A 22,205-nucleotide genomic window follows, 5' to 3' on the forward strand; every position below is an offset into this window, starting at 1 on the left:
ATTCCCATCCAAAGACCCGGCACCCTGGGAGAGAAGGGACAGGCTGCTGCCCATGGGCAGGGAGCAGGAGATGATTCCTTCCTTCCAGAGGGGTTTCTTGCAGCACAGTGGGGCTGAGCTCCCTGCCTGGCACCCACAGCGCTGCCTGCAGTGCCCATGAGCCCCTGGTGTGGAAGGGGATGCTGCCTTTGCTGGGAAGATGCTGTATTAAGATGGAGCAAAGGGGGGCTTTTTTTCCCCTAGGCTGGAAAAATCCTGCACAGGACTGAGTAGCAAGGAAGCAGCCTGGCACAGTGGAACAGAGCCTGGCTGGGGGTCAAACACCCAATGTGGAGGGTTCCTGGCTGGTGCAGACCCACCGAAGGACCTGACTGGAACAAGGAGAGGAGGATAGCAAGCGTGCTGTACCCCTGGGTATCCTGCACCTGCATCCAGTGTTCCATGTGCCACCCACCCTCCGGGCACACAGGGTTTTGCTTATGCTTTACAGACCACAAATAGACATTTGGTTTCTGTTAGGAAGGTCTGAAGGAGCCAAAAGCCAGGAATGTAGCTGGGGAAGTGAAACAGCCGCTTCCCATGGCTCCCTTTTTTGCCATTCAGTTCTAATAAATAGATGAGCAAGTGGCTGTGGACACTGGGATCAGGAGTGACCACCAGTCCCCAACCTCCAGTGGATCTGGGACACCTACAACGCTCCAGCCTCATGCTGGGTTCTGCAGTGAAACCCCGAGCTGGGGCAGGGGGATATCCCTGCTTGCTGCACTCTGCTGCAGACTGTCCTGCCACTGCAGAAACATCACACATATCTTTAGGGAAAAAAATAGAGAAGATGAGTCCCAGGGATCCACAGGAGCCCACAAACCCTACACAGTGTGGGGTTCCCAGCCGGATGAAGAGAGTAACACCACAGGACTGCTGCAGTCTCTGGTCTCCCTACCTATGGCAAGCTGGATATGAAGCATTTCACCCACCCTTCCCAGTTAATTCCTCCCCAGCATTCAGGGATATTAACAGCTCAGCTCTTTCAGCAGCCAGGATTAAATGGCAGGACGGGGAAGCTGGGAACCACCAGGATGTTTTCCCCCAACTCCTGCCTGGCACGTGCCATGAGCGATGCTCTGCGCGGCAGCACCGGGCACGTGGGCTGCCAGCTCTGCTGGGGCTCCATCCCCACCCCTCCACACCCGCTGCTTGCCTGCTTTTCTAAAAATCACATTCAAACCCAAATTGCCCGTCTCCACCCGCCCCCGCCGCTAAAATCAATTATCCGCCGCTCTCACCAGCCTGCGGCCTTTTATTCCTCGGCAGGGAGCTGGAGTGGGGTGAAGGGGAGTGGGGGGAAGGTGGGGCACGAGGTGGGATTGCTTTTGATAGTTGTTATTTTAGCAATTGGAGAGGTTTGGCAGGAAAGGGAACCCGGCACAAAGGTTTTACTCAGCAGGGCTGGAGCGTGCATGTGTGTGTGTGTGTGATTGCAGTGCCGCAGCTCCCAGCACTGCGCCGGCACTGGCAGTGCCACGAGCTGGCAGGACCCGGGGTACGGGGTACAGGGGCAGACAGGAGTCTTTGGAGCGTCCCAAGCACTTGTGCTCGCTTGCCTGCCAGACCCCAGGAAAGCTCTGCATGTTGGCTCATGCGTGTGCAAGGTGCAGCAGCATCCATCCCTGTCCAGCCTGGCTCCATCCTCGCAGTGTCCCCTGGGCTGTCCCTGCCTGGGTGACAGTTTTGCAGTGGGAGGGAATCTGGCACCGGTCACAGCTGCCAAGTCCTGCTGTGATTGGAAGGTCCAGGACAGGCAGAGCCACACAAGAGTGAAGTGGCCGAGAGCTGTGTGGCAGCTGCAGCCATCATGGTTTCCCTCGGGAACCAGCACCCTCGGTAAATCACTGCCCCTTCCCTCCTGGCAACAGGTAGGGCAGAGCCAGGAGGAAGAGGAGGAAAAGTGCACCATGCCTGGGGTGTCCCAGAGGAGCATGGAGGGGAGAAATCCACCTTTATCCCTAGGTCTGCATGGGCCTCCTCCCACCATTCCTCAAGGACAGCAGTGCAGAGAAGCCAGCTGAAATCCCTCCATGTTTTCCCCAAGTCCCTGCCCCAGTCAGCACCTATCCCCATGCCCATCCTCACCCCCATGCCTGTGGCTGCCCCTCACCCCACGGCCATGAGTGCTGAGCTGTGCCTGTGCCCACACCAAGCCCTTCACCTCTGGCTTCTTCTGTTCCCAGGGGCGCTTTCTCCATTGTCCGGAGATGTGTGAAGGTGTTGGCAGGACAAGAGTATGCGGCCAAGATCATCAATACCAAGAAGCTCTCTGCTCGAGGTAAGCACTGAGGGTGTTCTGGGGGAGGCAAGAGGTGAGCAGGGCTCATGGAGTAGGGAATTTTTCCCCTCTGCATGGTGCTGGGATGATGCCTTTGATGTGCAATGAGGTGGGGGGTGTTTGATGTGCGATGGGGACCCCCTCATCCCACCCTGTCTCTGCTGCAGTACACACCAGACTCCTTGATGGATGGGATGAATGTCCCAAGGAGGTGTCTTGGTGGCTGCTCACCACATCCCATCCAATCACAGGGATGCATCTGCAGCCTGGCTGAGGCTGAGGGGCACTCCCAGACCCCAATCTGCCTGAGGAGCCAGAGGACCCCATTTCTGTCCCTGAGACCCCCCACCACCCTGCACACCACATTGCAGCAAAATGATGGTTACAGCCTTGCAACAAGTCAGACCATGCTAGCATCAGGCACGGTGTAGCAGAGTTATTTTGGGAGCATCACCTTCTGAGAGGGCCCCTGCTGACCCCCCATCCCTGCTCTGGGGTCTGTAAGTTTTCCTACTCATATACCTACATCAGTGAAATGGGAACATCCCTTCAGGTGGGGGTTTGACTTCATTTCTATCTGGAGATGGGCCCTCACCCCTCGCTCCCGTCTGGTGAATCGCTCTGGTGGAGCACATTGGCTGTTTGCTGCTGAAAGAGGCGCTGGCGGGTCTGTCCTGGTGGGTCTACCCCGGCTGTTCCTCGGAGTGAGGCTGAGCTGAGCCAGCACAGAAATCACCAGCCAGCCCTTGCCCCAAGCCAGGGACCCCTCTGCCCCCAGGCACCTGACAGAGGAGCTGTGATGAGGAGGATTGAAAGGATGAGGCAGCAGATGCCGTGTCCCCACTCCGGCTCCTCCCTGGCTGTTGGGAGTGCAGGATGGGTGCTGGGAGGAAGCACTCTGCCAGGAGGGTTTAATTAACCTCCCTCGGTGTCTCTCCCAGTTCCACTGCTGACCTCCCAAGGCAAAACTGAAATGCAGAAAAGAGTGACAAGCTCCTTTCTGACCTGGAATTAAACCAGGATGTTGCAGTCGCCCTCCCACAGTGCTGCCAAAGCGGCACAGCACCGGCACTGAGCCCCTCAGGTCCTCCAGCACAGATCCCTGCCCCTCTTCAGGGATGCAGATCATTCTCTTCCTCCAAAGCCGAAGGCCAGGCTCTGGGCAGGGTGTGTGGTGCTGGGCTCAGCCCTTGGCTCCTGCCCGTGTACCCCAGCTGGCAAACGCCTCCCAGTTTGCAGGGCTGCCTGGAGCAGCAGATTGAGCCGCCCTCCCTTTGCTCCCTCCTGCCTCCGCTCGCCTCCTCCGGCAGTTTGCCCCTCTCCATTCTCTCCTGGGATTTGTGCTGTCCCTGCCGTGCCCAGCAGTCCCCTGGAGAGGCTTCACTGGGGTTATTTTCCCTGCTCTGCCAGCTGGAATCACCAGCAGCTTTGGCTAATGGTCTGGAACCGTGCAGTGCTGGCAGGGAGGATGGCACTTCCCCAGACACAAAGGGCAGGAAGGAGAGAAGTGGGGAGAAGGTGAGAGAAGCTGCAACACATCCCCAGCCGTGGTCTGTTTCTTCAGACATCCTCCTGGCTGCCAACACAGGCCAACAGGAAAGAAGGTGGAGGTTTTGGAGGAAAAATGGGGTTTGGGTGTGTGCAGGAGCTGGATTTGTGGGGTAGGAGTTGCTGTAACTCACCTCCCCAGAGAAGTGCTTGCCCCACTGGTCACACTGTCCCTCCATCCCATCCCTGTCATCCACCCCACAATGGACTTTAGTCGTGAGAACAGCCTGAACTCCAACCTCTCCTTGTCACCCTGTCCCACCCTGAGAAGGTTGTCCCCCATCAAGGGAAACACTGTGGGGAGCTGAATGAAGCCACCAAGGTTATCTCAGCCTTCAGCTCACAGACTCCAGCACAGGCTGCAAAACTCAGCCCAAGCCCCGGGGTGCCTCTTGGACAGGATACTGAGCCCTGGGGAAGGCTGCAGCCCTGCAGAGAAGGGGCTGCGTTGCTTTCACGTCTCAGCGGTCGGAGACACCCAGGTTTGGTTTGATGCAGAGTGAGACTCCGAGGTGTGAACCTGCAAGGTAGCAGTGATAGCACCGAGAGACAGCAGCCCTAATTATATCCTGGCTTGTCCTGGCTGCTGAGTTCCTGCACGAAATGCCTCCAGTCAGGGTGGCTGGGTCAGGTGTGAGCAAGAAGAGAAGTGCAGAGGAAGAAACAAAATGATTTGCAGATTCATTTTGAGCTGTCCCAGGGAGGAGGATTTTTTGGCTCAGCTCAGCTTGCTTTGCCCAGAGGTCTGTTGTGTCACATCCCCAAACCTGCTGAAAGCTGGGGAGTGGGACCTGGGCTTCCTGTTTGGACACAGGCGCCAGTTCCAAGACAGGGTTCTGCAGTGTAGGAGAGCAAAGCCCTGGTATGGAATGGCTGACGATGGCGAGGGGGAGTGAAGCCCATAGCCTCGTTTCATCCTGACACCTCTTGCTGGCCAACTCTGCCTTCAATTGCTCAAACTGTACCATGTGGGGCCAGAAATGTCCTGGCTGTCTGTGCCTGGATGAATAGGAGAAAAGGCAACAGTGCTGCCGGCAGGGATAACCCAGACAAATCCAGGGTATTTGGGAGGTGATCAGAGATTGTTCAGCAAAGAGAAGAGAGAGGGAAGGGCAAGGGATCGTTCCAAACCCAAGATTGCCCATGGCATCAGTGCCTGGGGGCTTAGCCAGGGACTGCATCTGTGCTGGGATACTGCCCATCAGGCCCTGATGCTGAATTTATCCCAAAATATGTAACTCTTTAGGAAAAAAAAAGCTGCTCTCTCTCCCCCCAGGTTTCCTGTGCCAACAGCTCCTCTGAGAGCCCAACAGAAGCTGAGAGCAGTTGATTCCCTTTCTCAGATCCTAATTTAGGGCCATTGCCTCTTTCAGATCATCAAAAGCTGGAACGAGAAGCCCGGATCTGCCGTCTCCTGAAGCACCCCAATATTGGTAAGTGCACCCTGCACCCCCCATGCCTGGCTGTGCTGCCCACCTGCCCTCCCATGTCCGAACCAGGACATCCATAATCCAGCCCTGTCTGCAGCAGCACGGACTGTTTGTCCCAGAGGTTGAGAAGGGCTCAGTGTTGTCCTGCCCAGTTGATCTGCAGAGCCATCCCTCCTCTTCCTCGTGGGAAGCACCATCTTCAAACGGGGCCATGGGAAGAAAGGCCCCACTGGGCATAGGGGGACTGAAGTAGGTCCGGACTAACCCACTTGGCCATAGCTCCCTCAGGGAGAAGCGGAGCCCCAGGAGGCTGCAAGAGGCTATTTTTACTGCTCTCCTCCGGCTCGGGTGCTGTATTCCTCTGCATGCTCCAAAAAGCGGCTGCAGCTCGGAGCAGCAGCAGCAGCAGCGCGGGGCGTGTAGGAGGAGCGATGGCGGGGGGAAGCGAAGACTTTCCCACCGACCGTCCATCTGAAAGTAGCCTCCTTCGGAAAAGCTGTTTCAGGAAAACTCCTGAGCCCCTGCAAAAGACAAAAATAGGCCAGAAGGAGAGAGAGAGAGAGAGGAGGGGAGGGGAAAAAACTGCAGTAAAAAAAATACCCAAATTCCATCCTGGAAGTGATGCTGATGCAGGCTCTTGATCCCTGTGGATAGTCTGGATGAACCCCCTCTTCCCTCAGCTGCACCCCAGGATGTACCAACCCCATCGGGATCCTGAAGCTTTTTGGGAAAGGATTTGGTGGTTTCTGCAGCCCTCTCAACCCCCAGTCGGGAGCTGGGAGGGTTCCCCTGCGGCTGAGCTCCTCCCTGGCCCCCTCACTGCTCCGGTGACCTGGATCCATCCTTCCCCAGGAGCTGCTGCAGCAGATCCAGGGAGCTAGATCCAGGGCCACTGGGATGAGCCATGTGGCTCCTGTCCCATAAATATTTCAGTTCCAAAAAAGACTGTCGGCTTCCATCTGTCTCGGGCACACGGCTGCGTGGCAGGTGTCCCCTGCATTGCCGGGGTGCCGGACCCTGCAGGATTCCCCAGCCTCTGCTCCAGCAGGACCAGGAGCTGCCCTGCAGGGGTCCCTCCGGGACGTCCAGCCTCCCCTTTGCACCAAAAGACATGTGGGGACCGCCGAGACCGGAAGGAAGCGCACTGCAAAGTGTCTGAATAGGAAGAAATACTAAACCCAGAGGAACTCACCGAATGAGACCTGCAGGACGGTAGCTGCAGGTTCCCCAGGTTCCCAGGTTCCCAGCTTGGCCACAGCTCTTTCCCAACGCTGTCTTCCACCCTTCCCTCTCCATCACCTGCCCGTGGGGCTGGCGAGGTCTCCGACGGCCAAAACACCTCACCCGTCCCTGTCCTTGTCCCCCCTTCCTACACTACCCCTCGCTGTTCGGCTGTGACCTGGCAGGTTCAAAGCTGCAAAGGCTAGAAGGGGTTAACAGCATGAGATGCTAACAAGTCCAATCTGCTGCTATTTATACCCAGGAGGCTCTTCTCCATCCCCCACCCCACACCCTCTTTCCTTTCACTCCCCTCCACTGCTCCTGCTGCCTGGAAACTTGGGTTTGCAGCTTCCCTTCCGTGCAGCAAAGGCGGCTCCTTACCCACACAGGAGCTGGAGTGAGCGGTGCCACTGCAGAGCAGCCTGGCGTGAGGAAGAGGAGGCACTGCTGCTGGATGAGGCGAAACAGCCCTGTCCAGCCCTTCCCGGGGAGAAGCACCCCAGCTCCCAAGGGGCTTTGCAGCCCTCTTACTTGTTCACTGCAGCAAGGTGGGGTCCTTCCATCTCCCGTGGGAATGCTGTGCTGCCATTCCTGGAAGAACCAGCCTGTGATCTGCACTGCGCCTGCTGGAGACCCTCACGTGGAAAGCTGTGCACGGGCAGTCAAGGGCAGGTCCAGGTCCCCAGGACCCCACAACACATCCACAGCACTGGGTGACATATTAGGGAGCGCTGCTTCCTTTCAGGGAAGTCTTGCTTTATTGGGAAAACTTTGGCTGCACCCAGCCCTGGAGTTTGAACTCCAGGTACTTGTCCTCTGACTCTCATTCCTGAAGCTGTGTCCTGCTCCTGCCTTGGCTCTTGGCTTGGAGCTGGAGTGGTTTGGCCGGTGCGGCTCTCTCTTGTTATGGTCAGTAACAGATACTTGTAGGATCAGGCTATATTTAGAGCAGCTGCTCCCTCTTATACCTTCTTCGCTCCTGGCTGCCACAGGCTTTGGGACTTCCCCAAGCAGGGAACGTATCCAGACCATTTGCTTATGGTTATGCTGGTCCTATCTGCACTGAACTCACCTAATCCCCCCGAGAACACTTTGGCTTCTGTGGGATCCCAGGCGTGATACTCTCAAATCCCTCCCAGGCGACACGAAGCAGGAGGAAATATGTTTCTTCCAGCAGAGGAAGGCAGAAAAGCTGGGATTGTATGTTGGAGAAAAACGGAGCAGATGCAGATGCTGGAGCACAGGGGATGTCTGCAGAGGCCAGCAGTGGGGAAGGATAATTGGGGAATAAGATGAGCAAGTTGTGTCAGTAGTCAAGACCACAAGGGAGACAGACAGGAAGGATGCTGCCCAGCTCATCAGACCTCATTTGCCCGGTGCCTTGGCCAGATGAGATGACGCTGCTGGCAACACGCTCTTGGCAGCCACTGGATTTGCCCACAGAGCTTGGAGACGGGAGAAGGACCAGCAAAGTGGTGTTTTCTGGCCTGGCAGATAAGAGTGACACAGTGCAGCGTCTGCACTCGGTGCTGGGGCTGTTATCTCCCCTGGCTCACGCTGAGTCTGGAGGATGTTTCCATATAGGGCTCAGCTGATTTAGATGCAGTAAAAGGGGCTAGGAGTAAAATTTCCCACAAAATCTCTCACTGAATGTTTCTTTTTTCCTCCCTGATTCCCAGCATTCTTAAATATGTTGAAAGTTGCATCAGGCTGAAACCAGGTGAGAGAGAGGAAGCGTTAAATATTCATAGCCTCAAGGGAATCAAACAAAATATGACGTGGGGGACAGAGGATGCTAGACAACTCTCTGTTTATCCACCCTACCTGTTTCTGTGCCTGTCCCCTTGCTGCACACCTGCCTGTAAGTGTGAGCAGGGATCTGAGCCTGAAAAATCAGCGTGCAGCTGCAGGGTGACAGGTTTGTAGCTGGCTGTACCTGGCGAGGGGTGTGCCCAAGGGGAGAGGGTGCCAGGAGACGGGGAAATTCATCCTCTGGAGATTTCCAAGGAGAAAAGGAAGGTCATGAGCAGAAAATACAAAAAGGCCCTTGAGTGCCAGAGTTGTCAGTTCAGCTCCCTGCTGAGCTCTCCCTCTCCTCGGGCACCTCTCCTGATGGGACTGGGGACACCCATGCCTGCAGCCTGCCCAGTGCCCAAGATAGCCCAGCAGCTGCCTGGAACCTTGGCTAGGCACAGCCCCGGAGCAGTCCCCGATTTGGATGTGACCTTTGAGCCTCGCACAACTGCCCCAGGCTGGGGCCATGGCAGGGGTCCCCTGGTGAGCAGGGACCCCCACCCAGCCAGTGGCAATAACAAGAGGAATAGCCCTGCTGTGCCCTTCCCCAGCTCCTGCTTGTGCCCAAAGGGGAGCAAAGGCGTTCCCAGGGAGTGGGGTGGGAGCCAGGTGTACCCCATAACCCTTCTGTCTCTGCTACAGTGAGGCTCCATGACAGCATCTCCGAAGAGGGCCACCACTACCTGATATTTGACCTGTGAGTAATGGTTCACTGCATGCCCTAGCCCACGGGCAGCTCCCCGCTTCCCCCGGGGTGACACAACCTTCACCTCACCCGAGCCCTTCCTGCAGGCTGGGTTTGAACCAAACTTGGGTCCCCCAAGCCGGGCAGAGGGCACCCCCGATTGCAGTGCTGCACCCCCGATTCTCCCCCCATGCATGGTGCAGTGACATTTTTGGGGGGCTTGCCAGGGCTGAGTGTGCTGTCAATCAATCCAACCCCCTGTCTTCTCGCAGGGTCACCGGTGGGGAGCTGTTTGAGGACATTGTGGCCAGGGAGTACTACAGCGAAGCGGATGCCAGGTGAGCCGGGCTGTGGAGGGGACAGCAGGCGTCCCCTTCTTCCACAAGCTGCTCCCTCCCAGGGTCCTACACGACTGGCTTTCTGCAGCACCAGCTCATTCTGTGCTGGGAGGTGTTTTACAGCCGCTCTGCAACACATACTCATAGACCAGAACTGTGGTGCAAAAAAAAACCCAAACCCACCCAAAATGCTCTTTCTAACTCACTCAACTCCTGTGCCAAGAAGTGCCTGTGCTGCCATAGGACTGGTTTGCACTTAGAATCAGATGGCTCCCAGCCAGTGCCCACAGCACCCTCATTCCCCAGCATGCTGGGATAGCCAACATCTGACCTCACTGTAAATGAGCAGGGTGTTGGGGGCTCCCTTGTCTGGGTGCATCAGGATTCCTTGGTCTGCGGGCACCAGGGCTCCCCAGGCTGGCAGGAAGGAAACCCAACACCAGGCTGGTGCCCAGCCAGGGCCACAATAGAACGGACACCCTGTGGATGTCACTCCTTCCCCTTGGAGCTGCATTCCAGCCATCTGCAAGTGTTTCTCTGGCATTTACCACTTGAAAGCAGTGAGGAGGAGCAGTCAAGACAGGCTGTGCTGGAGCTCTGCTCCCTTCCACACTCCCACCGGCACTTTCCAGATACCCTGCTGCAGAGCCATTTCAGCCACCCCTTTGGCCACTGCAGCTCGACCAGGGGACAGTATTAGTCTCGTTCTTTTGAGGGGACATGATCTGGCCCTCTCCAATCTCCAGATATCACTGTGCCTCTTGGCTGTACCCCCAGGCTAATCATAGCTTGTATGTATGTCCAAGGGGGTGGTAAACTCTACACTACCTCTCTGCATGGAAATATCCTCTCTTTCTAGGCAGAAAACAATCTCATTTAATGGGCTGCCTGCACTGAATCCACTTACAGCCCATCCACTTATTAGTGTCACACAAATAAAATAAAATACATGTAAATAAAGACCTTCTGCCTTGCACACAAGCTGTTTTGGAGCAGAAGCGATCAGCGCCTCTGTCTTTTTCCCTTCCTGTCTCACGCACGCAGCAGAGCTGGAATGTAATGAACTAGATATAAAGCAAGCAGACACAGCAGAGCCACCTGCATTAGAGGAGAGCAGGGAAGTGGGGCTGGAGCAAAGGTTGCACAGAGCACATCTGCTCTGCCTGGGTTTGGAGACCAAGTCTTTGCTGGCATTGTTGTTCCACTGTTGGTCTGCAGCTCCCCGCCTCCAGTGTTGCTCCTGTGGGGTCCCCACAGGCTCAGCTGTGTTCCCTAAGCTCCTGCTCACCATTACTGGGTGCCCAACAGCTCTGTTGGGTTCTTACTGGGTTAGAACTGCTCTCCACAGGTGTGTGGGTTTTGGTGGAGGGGGATGCTGAGCGGTGCTGCAGGGCTGCTGGTGGGAAGTGTGATGGGGAGAAGGGTGAAATGCATTAGAATAGAAGTGTCTGACAAAACTCGCAGGCCACTTGTGTGAGCTTTCTCCTCTTTCCCACAGCCACTGCATCCAGCAGATCCTGGAGGCCGTCCTGCACTGCCACCAGATGGGGGTGGTTCACCGGGATCTGAAGGTAGGAGCTGCAGGGAGAGTGCCTGTGGGAGGACAGGGGACCCCATCTGTGATGCAAAACACTGTGGAACAATGCTCAGAGTCCTTCAGGGCTGCTGAAACAGCAGGGAGGAACACGTGTAGGGCTGCGGGAAACCCACAGAGCAAAGACCAGCTCCGGAGCGAAATGAAAAAAGGGAGATGGGGTAGGGAGGTCTTTGCAGTCCATGGTCCCCTAAGGATCCAGCGACACCAGGACAAAGAGCAGGTCAAAGCAGTTAGGGAGCACATTGAGAGCTTCCTCTGTGCTGTGCTGGGAAGCTCCCCCTGCCAGTAGCAGAGCCCCTGGGGGGTTTTCACTCCTCTCCAACCCCCATCTCCTTCTGCAGCCGGAGAACCTGCTGTTGGCATCCAAGCTGAAGGGTGCTGCCGTCAAGCTGGCTGACTTTGGCCTCGCCATCGAGGTGGAAGGGGACCAGCAAGCGTGGTTTGGTGAGTAGGACTGGCCTGAGGTGGGGTATCCTCCAGCCCTTCTTGGCATGTTAGCTCAGGGGTGCTCCAGGACTCCGAGCCCAGGGTCACGGGAGAGTCCCAGGAGCACCAGCCCAGGAGGTACAGTGGATGAGCAGGTTGATGTGGAGCAAACAGCTCCACAGGGACTCTGTGAGTTACCGAGGTGTCCTGGTGAGATGGACAAGCCGGCAACAGGGGCAGACCGGTGGGAGGAAAGCCTCTTCCAAGCGCTGGAAGTGCACAGCAGAGCACTCCAGCCGTAGGCACCCTCTGGGGTTTGGCAGTGGCAGAAGGACACAGTTTGCTCTGCCCTCGGGAGTCACACACGGTTCTGGAAGGAGGGTGTCTGTCCCACCGGGTCGGGATGTGCCAGCTCTCTCGGCTCTCGCTATGCCCGGCCGGGGACCACTCCCCGCTGCTGAGCTGTGCGGGGACGGGGGCTGCCTGAGGGCGGGCGTGACGGGCTGTCTGTCCCAGGTTTCGCCGGCACTCCGGGATACCTCTCCCCCGAGGTGCTCCGGAAGGACCCCTATGGCAAAGCCGTGGATCTGTGGGCTTGCGGTAAGTCAGACCGGGGCTGGAATGCCGGGAGCGGGCTGGGCTGGGCGGGATGAGGCAGGATGTTCATCCAGCATGCCCCACGTCGCAGTTGCCAGTCATATCTCAGGGAGGTCAGGGTGGAGGATTTACCCAAGAGGTGGCACATTACCTCGGGCAACACACTCTCGCCCAGTCCGGTGGCACCCTTCTCTGAAGGTTCAGCCCCCTTGCTATGTACCCAAAGCTCTCAGTCAGGGGATGTGCTGCCTCTTTTCCCTGCGGTGCTGGTGGAGTCAGGCAATGCCTCCATGTAGTTGCAGCCATAGGGGAGCCTTTTTCCACCCACGATGGGGAGGAATCATCACCCACCCCTGCCAGGGTACCCACTTTGGGCTCTGCATGGTGGGCTGCCAGAGCCTTGAACCTCCCCAGGTGCTGAGCACGTTAGCACAGAGCTGGACCCACCAAGCCTTTTGCTCTTTAAACAGTGAGCAAATCTTCATATTTCCCTAATACCTGTTTCTCTGCTTGAGTTTGACCAGTCCCCAGGCTGTGTATGCTCTGGCCTCCAGCAATGAATTCTCTCCCACTGATCCTGTCTCCTCTCCTGGGCAGGTGTCATCCTCTACATCCTGCTGGTTGGGTACCCACCCTTTTGGGATGAAGACCAACACCGACTCTACCAGCAGATCAAGGCTGGGGCTTATGATGTGAGTGGGTTTGTCTTGCTGCCCCCTTTCACAGTCTCCTCTCTTTCCTGCTGTCCCTGCTTTGCAGCCTGCTGCTCTAGAAGAGCAGCCAGGACAAATTCAGACAGGTGGGAACAAGTGTTTTCCTCTGCCCTGGTCGCAGAGTGTTGGCCATGTTGCCATGCCCAGGCGCACACATTGGCATGTTTCATGTTCCCACTTTGTGGGAGAGACAGGTCTTGTCCCAAATGTTCCAGCTTTCTTCTTCCACTCCTGCTCTTCAGTTTTTTACCTGGCAGCTCTTTCCAGTTGCTACCATTTCTCCAACCTGTCCCAAGTTGCAGGAGAAGCAACCCAAGTGCCAAGGGGCTCTCTGCCATCTCTCACCCTGGTCCCTTTGCTTTGGCAGTTCCCCTCCCCTGAGTGGGACACGGTCACTCCTGAAGCAAAAGATCTCATCAACAAGATGTTGACCATAAACCCATCCAAGCGCATCACAGCAGCAGAGGCTCTGAAGCACCCCTGGATATCGGTGAGTTGGGCCCAAAGATAGAGAGATGTGGGGATTCACAAGGGGAGAACATCTCGTCGGGGATCACATATTATCAAACATGCTGCCAGCTCTTATCTCCATCCTGGGAAGATGGTTTCCTGGCACGGTTCCTCCCAGTGCTCTCTCAGGAGCATTTCCCCCGAGGTTTTACAGCAGACAAAAGCTTGTGAATGCAAACAGCATGTTCCTGGGGGACCTGGTGATGGGAGGGACACACATGCTCCCAGCCCTGGTGGGGACAGGCTGGTTTCTCGGTGTCACGCTGTGCTGGGGGATCTTTCTTCAGAGGCAATGGGAGTAGGCTCGTGTTTATCCATCCATCCACCCCAGCAGCAATCCCTCCACCCTTCACTGCATCCCACTGTTTCAGCTGCTGGTTCTCACTCAGAATCAGATCCTAAAGGCAGGAGGAGACCTTGGGCTTAACCACACGTGCAAACCCTGAGCACATTGCTAAACATGGCTGGTCAGTCAAGGGGTTAACTCAGGGGGCGGCCAGTTCTCCGCACAACCCCACCACCAGAGCAGATCCTGCTGACTCCAAAGCTTCGATCTCCCACTGCCCATTAAATTTTTATCATCTGCTGCTGCTGCCTGTGCCTCGGCCATGGGAGATCACACACTCCACGTGTGTGTGCATGTGAGAGTGGGGCTGGGGAAGCCCCTTCCCCCCAGCACTGCTCTGAGCCAGCTCTCTCTCCCCCCAGCACCGTGCCACTGTGGCATCATGCATGCACAGGCAGGAGACAGTGGACTGTCTGAAGAAGTTCAACGCCCGGAGGAAGCTGAAGGTAACTCTGTCCAAGCTGGCTGCTAAATGCACAGTCAGGTCATTGATGGGCTTGTTCCCTGTGTGGGAAACGACAGGGTGGTGTCTCTGGGCAGTGGTGTGGGTGTGATGGGCATTTGGGGACCCCCATTGTGAAAAAGGGGAAAGAGACTGAGTGGGGTGACAGCTTCATCTGGCTGGGGTTCCCAACTGCTCGAAGAAAGCCATGGTGAAGGAAAGCACTGAGTCACACTGGACACTGGGATGAGGACTTTTCCACTGGAGTCATTGTCAAGATAGCTTCTTTTTGGGGCTGGACACGGGCCTGAGAGGCACAGTGAGACCCTTTGCCTGATGGCCAAGACACTTTGCAGCCAAGAAATAAAGTGATCCACAGACAGACAAAAAGCTCACCCACCCCAGCAGCCACACAGACTTTCCCTTCTTGGATGCTACTGTGTGCCACAGCCTGGACCCCTCTAAAATCATCATCTCCCTGATGCTTGAGCACCTCCCTGAGGCACCTATCTCCTGCGTGCTGCCAAGCCTGAGCCGGCAGCACGGCGCTGGGAATGGGCTCTGGAAATCACAATGCCTCCTGCAGAGCAGGATGAGGCTGGTCTGTGCCACAGCCGGAGCCATCAGCGCTCCAGGCCTGAACACAGTGTGGCACAGAGCAGTACAGCTGCAGGCTACTAACAAGATTATCAAGCAAAGAAACTGGCTATAAACTATTATTACTTTTCAGCTAGACAAGTAATCAAATTAGTTCAGGCATGCGCTTCAAAATAGTAATCCATTACTGTAAGCAATTAGTCCAAAGTAATCTCATTATACGCTGAGCAACTAGTTAGTAGACTCAACTGGAGAAGGGGAAGGATTTTTACGAATGTTGTTTTGTGGTGATGATCTTTGCGTGGCTCCCATGAGCAATCCCTGCCCTGCTGCTCTGAGCTGGCACAGCTTTAATCACAATTAAATCCTGTTCCCCTCCCAGTGGGTCCCCTTGTTGCCAGCTGCCGGCCCAAGTCAGTGGGGTTGTGCTTCATCTAGGACAGGGTAGTATGAGACTGAAAAGTGCCCCGCAGATATTTAATATCCCTTTAATCTTGGAGGGAAGGCAGTTTTGGAGAATGCAACCCAATGCCCTGGTGCTGGGGATAGGGGGTCAGGTATTGAGAGCTGCTTTTGATGGCAGGAGGAGAATATCAGTCCGTGGGCCAGTTTCCTTCCTTCCAGTGGCTGGGGGACAGGTGCTGAGCAGGGCTTTCCTCCCCCAGAGATGGGGGGAGCAGCAGGGTGCAGGGGGCCGAGGCCCAGCACACCCTTTCCTTCTGCCTTCCTTGTCTTTCAGGGAGCCATCCTCACCACCATGCTGGCCACCAGGAACTTCTCTGGTAGGTGCTGTCTCTGGGACTCATCTTCTTTCTTACAGGATACCCAGGGCAAATCTGTAGGGTCCCTGGAGAGCTGGCTTTGCCTCATGTGTCACAGGGAGGCTGAAGCTGCAGCCTTGTGCCTCTGGGGATGTGTGGTTTTGGGTGCTCCTCCAGGAGAGGCCGCCTGGCACCTCCAGGCTAGCTGCTGGCTTGGGATGCAAGAGAGTAGGTGTCTAGTTGAGGCTCAGTGATCCACAATGCTTTAGGGCTTTGGGGTTTGTACGCACCCAACCATCTGGCTTGTGCTGGGATGGGGATGTGGGTGCTGGGGGCAGCCAGAGCTCAAGCAGCTGGTTTTGTGTCCTCCTAGAGACGTTTGTGGCTCAGGGAGAGCATCCTCTGCATCGGGAGTAGGGAAAGGCCCCTGGGTGCCACTGCAGGCAGATGGCAGCAGGATCTCTCAGGTCCCTCCCCAGGCAGGTGGATGCTAATCCTGCAGGAGTCCCCACTCTCTTCCTGTCTCCCTACATCCCCAGGGCTGCTGCGGTGACAGGACCGAGCATGGCAGCCCAGCCTGTGCACTGGAGAGGTCTCAGTGCAGCCAGAAGCCCCTCTGCTCTCCCTGAGAGCTGTTCCACCTGGGGACACCTCGCTGCAGATGGGATTTCACAGGCGATTCCCCAGGCATGGAACCAAATGGAGCCATGTGACTGCACAGCTCATCCACCCGCTGTCACCTCCAGCCCTCCCCAGTGCTGGGGATGGCCCTGCGGCGGTGCTACAGGGCTGGGGCACACCAGCCAAGCCCTGCACGCTGCTGAGCTGGCTGGTGGCAGCTGTTTGGGGTTAGTTGGGTGTTTCAGGGTGCTTTGCTGAGGCTCCCCGAGTGTCAAGTGTAGCAGGTGGGCAGGGGTGCCAGGGCAGAGGGCTGTGGCCAGGGCTGGTATCTGCATTTGTCGTGGGGGGATCGTGCTGACACATTTAGCGCTTGTGGCGGGCCCTGGAGGAGTCCAGCAGCTGGGGGGATCCGATGTCAGGCCGGGAGAGGCGGACAGGAAGCATCAAAAGGCAGGAAGTTCAAAAGCATCTCTCCTAGTGCTGCCCATCCCACGCACGGCCCGAGGGCTCAGCAGTTTCCCCGGGCACGGCAGGGCTGGTGGGCAACAGGCACTGGGCTCCACCGATCCCCCCTGCGCTGGGGGTCCAGGGGAGTGGGCTGGTTTGTGCAGCCGGGGGGCTGGGGCAGTGTCGGCAGCGGTGGGTGGGCACAGGGGAAGGCGCCTGCTTTTCATCCTTGTCAAAATGCGGGCTTGCAGCTGTCGGGCCGGCGGGCCGGCAGCACATGATCCCGGCAGCATGGGGCTAAAATTAGAGGGCGGCAGGCGGGCAGCCCATTTCTCCACACTGCACCACGCCGGGTCAACAGCACCGCCCGGCCAGAGCCCGCCTCTGCCGGGCAGCCCAGCCGGCCCCCTCCAGCCGCCCCAGGGACTTGGCGTGACGATAGGACACGGGTCATGCCCCTGGCCAAGAGCCACTGGGGTAGGACAGGACAGTGCTGGCAAGGTCGCCCCTGAGCTCCCACGGGTTGCACCGGGGGTTGCCGGAGAGAAGAAGAACCCCACCAGCCGCTCCTGGGGGTCCTGCCGCCCTGGCACCCGGCACCATGCTGCTGATCCTCGCCCTCCTGGTCCTGGTGCCCTGCCTGGCTCTGCTAATCTCCTTCCTCCTCTCTCCAGGAGGCAAAAGTGGTGGCAACAAGAAGAATGACGGCGTGAAGGTAAGCCCACCCCCGGTGCCCTCTGCTGCCTGCCGCTCTGCTGCTGGGGCGGTGCTGGGGGTCTCTGTGCCGTGCCGGCGGTGAGCGTTTCCATGCCCTGCTGGCGGTGGGGGTCTCCGGGCTGTGCCCGTGGTCAGTGCAGTCCCCGCGACACCTTGCACTTTAAAGGGCAGCTGTTGGATCGGCTGTCCCGGTGTGTCCCCGTGCCACCGGCTGGGCTCCTGCCAGGACAGGCAGCGCACAGGAGGCTTTGCAGCGCAGCGGGCGCGGGGAGTGGGCTGGTGCTGGAGGGTGCCCGGCGGGAGCTCGCTGCTGTTTCATTGCCGGCAAAATGCGCTTGTCCCTCGCTGCCCCCAGGGAGGGGGAGAGGCAGAAGCTGCACCGGGACAGGGGACAGGAGGAGGCAGCTTTGCAGCCCAGAACCACGGCTTCAACAGCAGCCATCTAGTGGGATGGGTGGCCTCATCTCCTGCTCGCTCAGCATGGGGGTCCTGCTGCAGCTGGTGAGACTGGCCCCAATTCCTGTCCTATCTTGTCCCGAGGGCTGGTGTGCTGCTGGGTGACACATGGGTGCTTTTAACCCCCTTGGCAGTGCTGCTTGTCCCCTGTGCCCAGTGCAGACAGCAAAGAAACATGGTGATGCTTCGACAGAGTAAATAGTTTGGTGATTCTCTAAAAACAAGCTGGTGCTCAGTGGATCTCGTTTCTTGGCCTGCAGAGCATGCAGGTTCATCAGGCCCTCCGAGGTGGGGCCGCAGCTCTGCTCCAGGACAAGGCGGCTCCAGGAGGCAGCAAAATTCTGCTGCTTCTGGTGACATGGAGATGTGATGGATAGCGGTGTTTATTGAGCTCTGTCAAACTCCTCCTGCAGGAAGGAATGGTCCATGCGAGGGTCTTTCTCTCCTTACCTGTTCCCTTCATGAATACAATGGATCACTCGGCAAGGGAGAGCTGGCGTGGTGACATCCTCCATCGTGGTGACCTCCTCCATCATCAGGCAGAGCTTTAGGAGCCCAACTGCAGAGTGGCTGCTCTCCTTCCTCCATAGGGACCCTTTGCTGGGAGAACCTGCAGAACCTTCTCCCGCCCTTTTGCAGGGACCCAGCTTTTGGGCTGTGACGGGTGCAGGGTTTTGGAAGAGCAGAGCCCTCAGCCACCTTCTTCCTTCCTGAGTACGAATGGTTGGTGAAGCCAGAGGTCTAGGGATGGCATATCTTTCTCCCACTCTTCCCAGACCCAGCAGCTGGGACAGGAGAAACCTGCAAGGACTGAGACCATGCACAACCCTCCAAACCTGAGCTCAGCTCCACAAGAGGCCACTCTGGCCATGCAGTGTTATTCTGTAGCATGAAGCTGATGGCCTGGATGGCTCTGGGAGAACATTACTTTGCGCTGTCAGGATTTCATGGGACTCCCAGGACAGAATTAATAGGTCTGCTGCTGGCAGATCCCATGGTAGTCACAACACTCCAAGTGCCAGCCACTGCTGGCCTGTCCTCTGCTGCTCTGAGGTCTCAGCTGCTTCTGAGAGACACCTAAGATGTGACACCACAGGTAGTACTGACTTGGTACAGGTTACTGGAGCACAGGTGAGAGCAAACAGAAGATGCATTATTAAGCTATTAAAGGAGAGATTGCTGGATGAAGAGGCTTCATCAGGCACAGTCCTGAATCTAATTTTCCAGCAGAAAGAGACAGCTTTGAATTTCTGTGTTGAGGTAGACAACCATTTGCCAGCCCAACTTGCTAATGATGCTCCCTGTTGGACTTTGAAGGAGCTTTGACGGCAGACATTATCCTGGGAAAAGAGGCATTTCCGATTGTAGGAAAATAGTTTATTTGGGTGAACAGCCTTCTGGCTCATCACTGAAACTCAGTGAGGAGAGTCTGGTTTCGGAGCGGGATCAGAGAGGCTGGTTTGCATCCCCAGCCCTCAGCCCTTGCTGGTGAGAAGGGAGCAGATCATGAGGCTTCATTCTGAGTACAATCTACTCACCAGCACTCCTCTGAAGAGTGTGGACAAGCTCTGAGAATGGATTTGCTTTTTTATTGCCCCCTTTCCAACAAGTAAAGGGGAGACATCTTGGCTAGATGGCCAGGAAGGTGCAGGAGGAGAAGACAAGGTAGAGACAAGCTCACTCCCAACAGCTTCCTTGCGTTGTCCACCTTCAGCATAACCATCCCCACCTCTCATTCCCATGCTCAGCCTGGGGGGACCCGCAGCATGACTCATTCAGGGGGGCACAGGGAGGCTGGGTGTTGTGGGTGAAGCTCTGATGGCCCACTGGGCAACCAGCAGATGTCAGGACACTGCTGAGCAGTGGTAACTTCTTTAACTGGCTGGAAAACCAAGGTAGGAACCTGGAAGCCTGCCTTGAGTGGTTGGGACGGTGGGAAGGGAATGGTCCTGCCTGCTTAGAGCAGGGCCACGTGGTGTGGGTCACTGTCAGAAGAGTTGTGTCCACACTTGGAGTAACATGCTGGACTAGCCATCTTCATGAGAGCAGGCAGGTCCCAGGCAGCCATCCCTGCCTTTCCTGCCCAAAGCTGTGCTGGTGGGCAGCAGGCAGCTGGAGCTGCCCTCTGGCCTGTCTGCACAGCCCTCCAACACCAGCACGGTGCCAGCCCAGGCTCAGACAGCTTGAAACTCATCCTCCTGAGGAGGTTCCTCACCTACTAAAAGCATTCCTGGGACCAGAAATCCCCCCTGAGCCCTGCTCTGGGATCCATGGGAGGTCCTCTCGTCCCAGCAGCTATGATACTTTCACTGCCCTGTGTAGTGTCACATCTTGTCCCATTGTAAACTAATGGAATCACTGCCCCGTGTCGCATCCTGTCCCGTCCTAAACTGATGAGCTCACTGCCCGTGTCGCATCCTGTTACTGTATGTCCAGACTCGACGCGGTCACTGCTTTGTGTTGCATTCTGTTGCGTCTGAAATTTCTGCAGTTTGCTGCCCCGTCTCATGTCCTTGGGTAGCAGAAGCTGCCAGTCCTTCCTGCAACAGCCCAGCTCCAGTAGCTCCCTTTCTCCATGAGGTTCCTGACAAAATACCGCAGCTCGCTCTGCCCTTTAGGATGTCTTTTTTTTGGTGAAGGAAGGGTGAGAGTTGACAGATGGGCCAGTGCCTAAAGGAGCTACAAGAGTGCTGGAAAGGGACTTTGGACAAGGGCATCGAGTGATAGAACAAGGGGGAACGGCTTCACGCAGATAGAGGACAGGTTTAGACTGGATATAAGAAAGAAATTATTTATTGTGAGAGTGTTGAGGCACTGGAACAGATTGCTCAGAGAAGCTGTGGGTGTCCCATCGCTGCAAGTGTTCAGGGCCAGGTTAGATGGGGCTCTGAGCAACCTGGTCTAGGAACTGGATGATCTTTAAGGTCCCTTCCAATCCAAACCATTCTGTGATTCCATCATTCTATGACCTAGTGAGGACGGGGAGAGCAGCGGTAGCAGAGGGAGAAGCTCACTGAGGATGCTGGTGGGAGCCAATTAGGATGTGAAAGGAACAATGAGGGGGAATGGAAATCATCAGTTTTTATGCTGTAGCCCACCCATGCACCCTAATGGGTTGCTCCATGGACTTTTCCAAGAGATTTGCACAGTGTGTGCTGCTTTTCCCTCTGCAGGGCAGGCACAGCTGGTGCCTCGTTAAATATGCTGGTACAGCACTTTGTTATTTGGCACTGCAGATTCTGATTTCTGCACATTGGTATTCCCTGACGCACACTGGGATTCATTCCCTGGGAGCCAGAGGTGCAGAAAGGGTATGAGGTCAGCATGTATGTCCCCCTTTCTCGTAGCTAAATTAAAGATGGAGATGGGGAGCAGAGCACAGTAAGGAAGGTGAGTCCAGAAATAGTTTGGGATTGCAAGCAGAAGAGTGGCTATGAGGTCATCCAACCCCAAAACCTTAAAGCCTAGTGGTAGTGGTCAAGGATGGAGATAAATGTGCAGGTCTTCTCTTTGGAGTCCTGATATAAAGCACTGGAGCTATGCTCAGGACTGCTTCCCACACTGTGGGCCTGCCTTGAGGCCTTAAGGCCTGGCTGGCCTTAAACCAGTCAGCTCAGGACTGGTCTAGTCCTAGGCTAAACCTGAAGAAGTATCTCCACACCGGTCAGTGCCATCAGCAGATGCACCCAGAGCAGGTCCAGAGAAGTCAGTACAGCATTCACGCTGGGCACAGGGCTGTGGTGAAGCTGCCTTAGCTTTTCAGTATCCCGCTTCTGTTCCTGTGAGCTTGCTGGCCTGGTCACAGGCCTCCAGAGCGGTCATTGACTCCTAGAGGATTCCCTTTTGGACTAGCCAGGTCCTTGGGATGAGCAGCCCCAGAGATTGTGGCAGGTCAGGAGAGAAAGGTGCTGCCAGGAATGTGGAGAGGGAGCTGACAAGTCACCACCAACACTGCGGCCGGCGGCACATCCCCACAGGAGCAACGAGTCCCTCGGCGCCTTTCGTTTGCCCCTCCATGAGGACTGAGAAGGGTGGCTCAGGAGCTGCTGCCTTTCATGTGCAGCTCTCAGCCTTTCTCACTCTATGTCTCTTCCTGTTCCATCTCTTCTCCTTGTTTTTCCAGAAAAGAAAGTCCAGTTCCAGCGTTCAGTTAATGGTGAGTGTCCTTCGTCTTCCTAAATGCCGATATTGCTGGGCCTCTCCACATGTTCCAGCTTCCCCCGTTTTTGGAGGTTACCTCGGGGTAGGGAAGAAGGGACAGAGGGGTTGGAGGGAACATCCTCAAAGCCGTATCACCCACAAACCCCATTAACAGGGTTGGTGCAGGCACTTGCTGGCCACCAGCTGGTGGGAAGCCAGCCCTGGTTCTTGCTGATGGGTTCTCATGCCGTTTCTCCCAGTTCTCCTGACTCAGGTCTGCAGGCTGCATCGGTCCAAGGAGCCTTGGAGAAACACCTTCCATGCCTCTGCGGGGACTGTATGGTCATGGGACACCTTGCCAACCTACATCGGGGTCTTCTGGGTAATACACAAGCAAGGCTCTGCTGGGAAGAGCTAGCAGAGCCATTGCTCTAGCTCCGCTAGCAGAGTTGCCTTGATGAGGCTCCCGGAGAGAGACGGGGGGTCAGTACCCCTC

At 56.5% G+C, this 22,205-nt stretch overlaps 1 protein-coding gene across 2 annotated transcripts in view; it reads left to right on the forward strand.

Moving 5' to 3' along the window:
• Positions 1 to 22,205, forward strand: part of CAMK2A (calcium/calmodulin dependent protein kinase II alpha) — a 33,988-nt gene that overhangs the window by 3,541 nt on the left and 8,242 nt on the right. The window contains exons 2-14 of one of the 2 annotated variants that reach the window (XM_032124814.1): positions 2,229 to 2,323; positions 5,245 to 5,304; positions 8,959 to 9,013; positions 9,274 to 9,339; positions 10,838 to 10,910; positions 11,278 to 11,380; positions 11,879 to 11,962; positions 12,557 to 12,651; positions 13,040 to 13,162; positions 13,891 to 13,974; positions 15,307 to 15,349; positions 17,071 to 17,111; positions 21,693 to 21,725. In XM_032124814.1, the coding sequence (XP_031980705.1) occupies positions 2,229 to 2,323; positions 5,245 to 5,304; positions 8,959 to 9,013; positions 9,274 to 9,339; positions 10,838 to 10,910; positions 11,278 to 11,380; positions 11,879 to 11,962; positions 12,557 to 12,651; positions 13,040 to 13,162; positions 13,891 to 13,974; positions 15,307 to 15,349; positions 17,071 to 17,111; positions 21,693 to 21,725 (955 nt within the window). The remainder of the gene's footprint in view (positions 1 to 2,228; positions 2,324 to 5,244; positions 5,305 to 8,958; positions 9,014 to 9,273; positions 9,340 to 10,837; positions 10,911 to 11,277; positions 11,381 to 11,878; positions 11,963 to 12,556; positions 12,652 to 13,039; positions 13,163 to 13,890; positions 13,975 to 15,306; positions 15,350 to 17,070; positions 17,112 to 21,692; positions 21,726 to 22,205) is intronic. The other variant, XM_032124815.1, reaches the window with a different exon arrangement.

The sequence above is a fragment of the Corvus moneduloides genome, chromosome 15, assembly GCF_009650955.1.
Source record: "Corvus moneduloides isolate bCorMon1 chromosome 15, bCorMon1.pri, whole genome shotgun sequence".
Classification (NCBI taxonomy): Eukaryota; Metazoa; Chordata; class Aves; order Passeriformes; family Corvidae; genus Corvus; species Corvus moneduloides.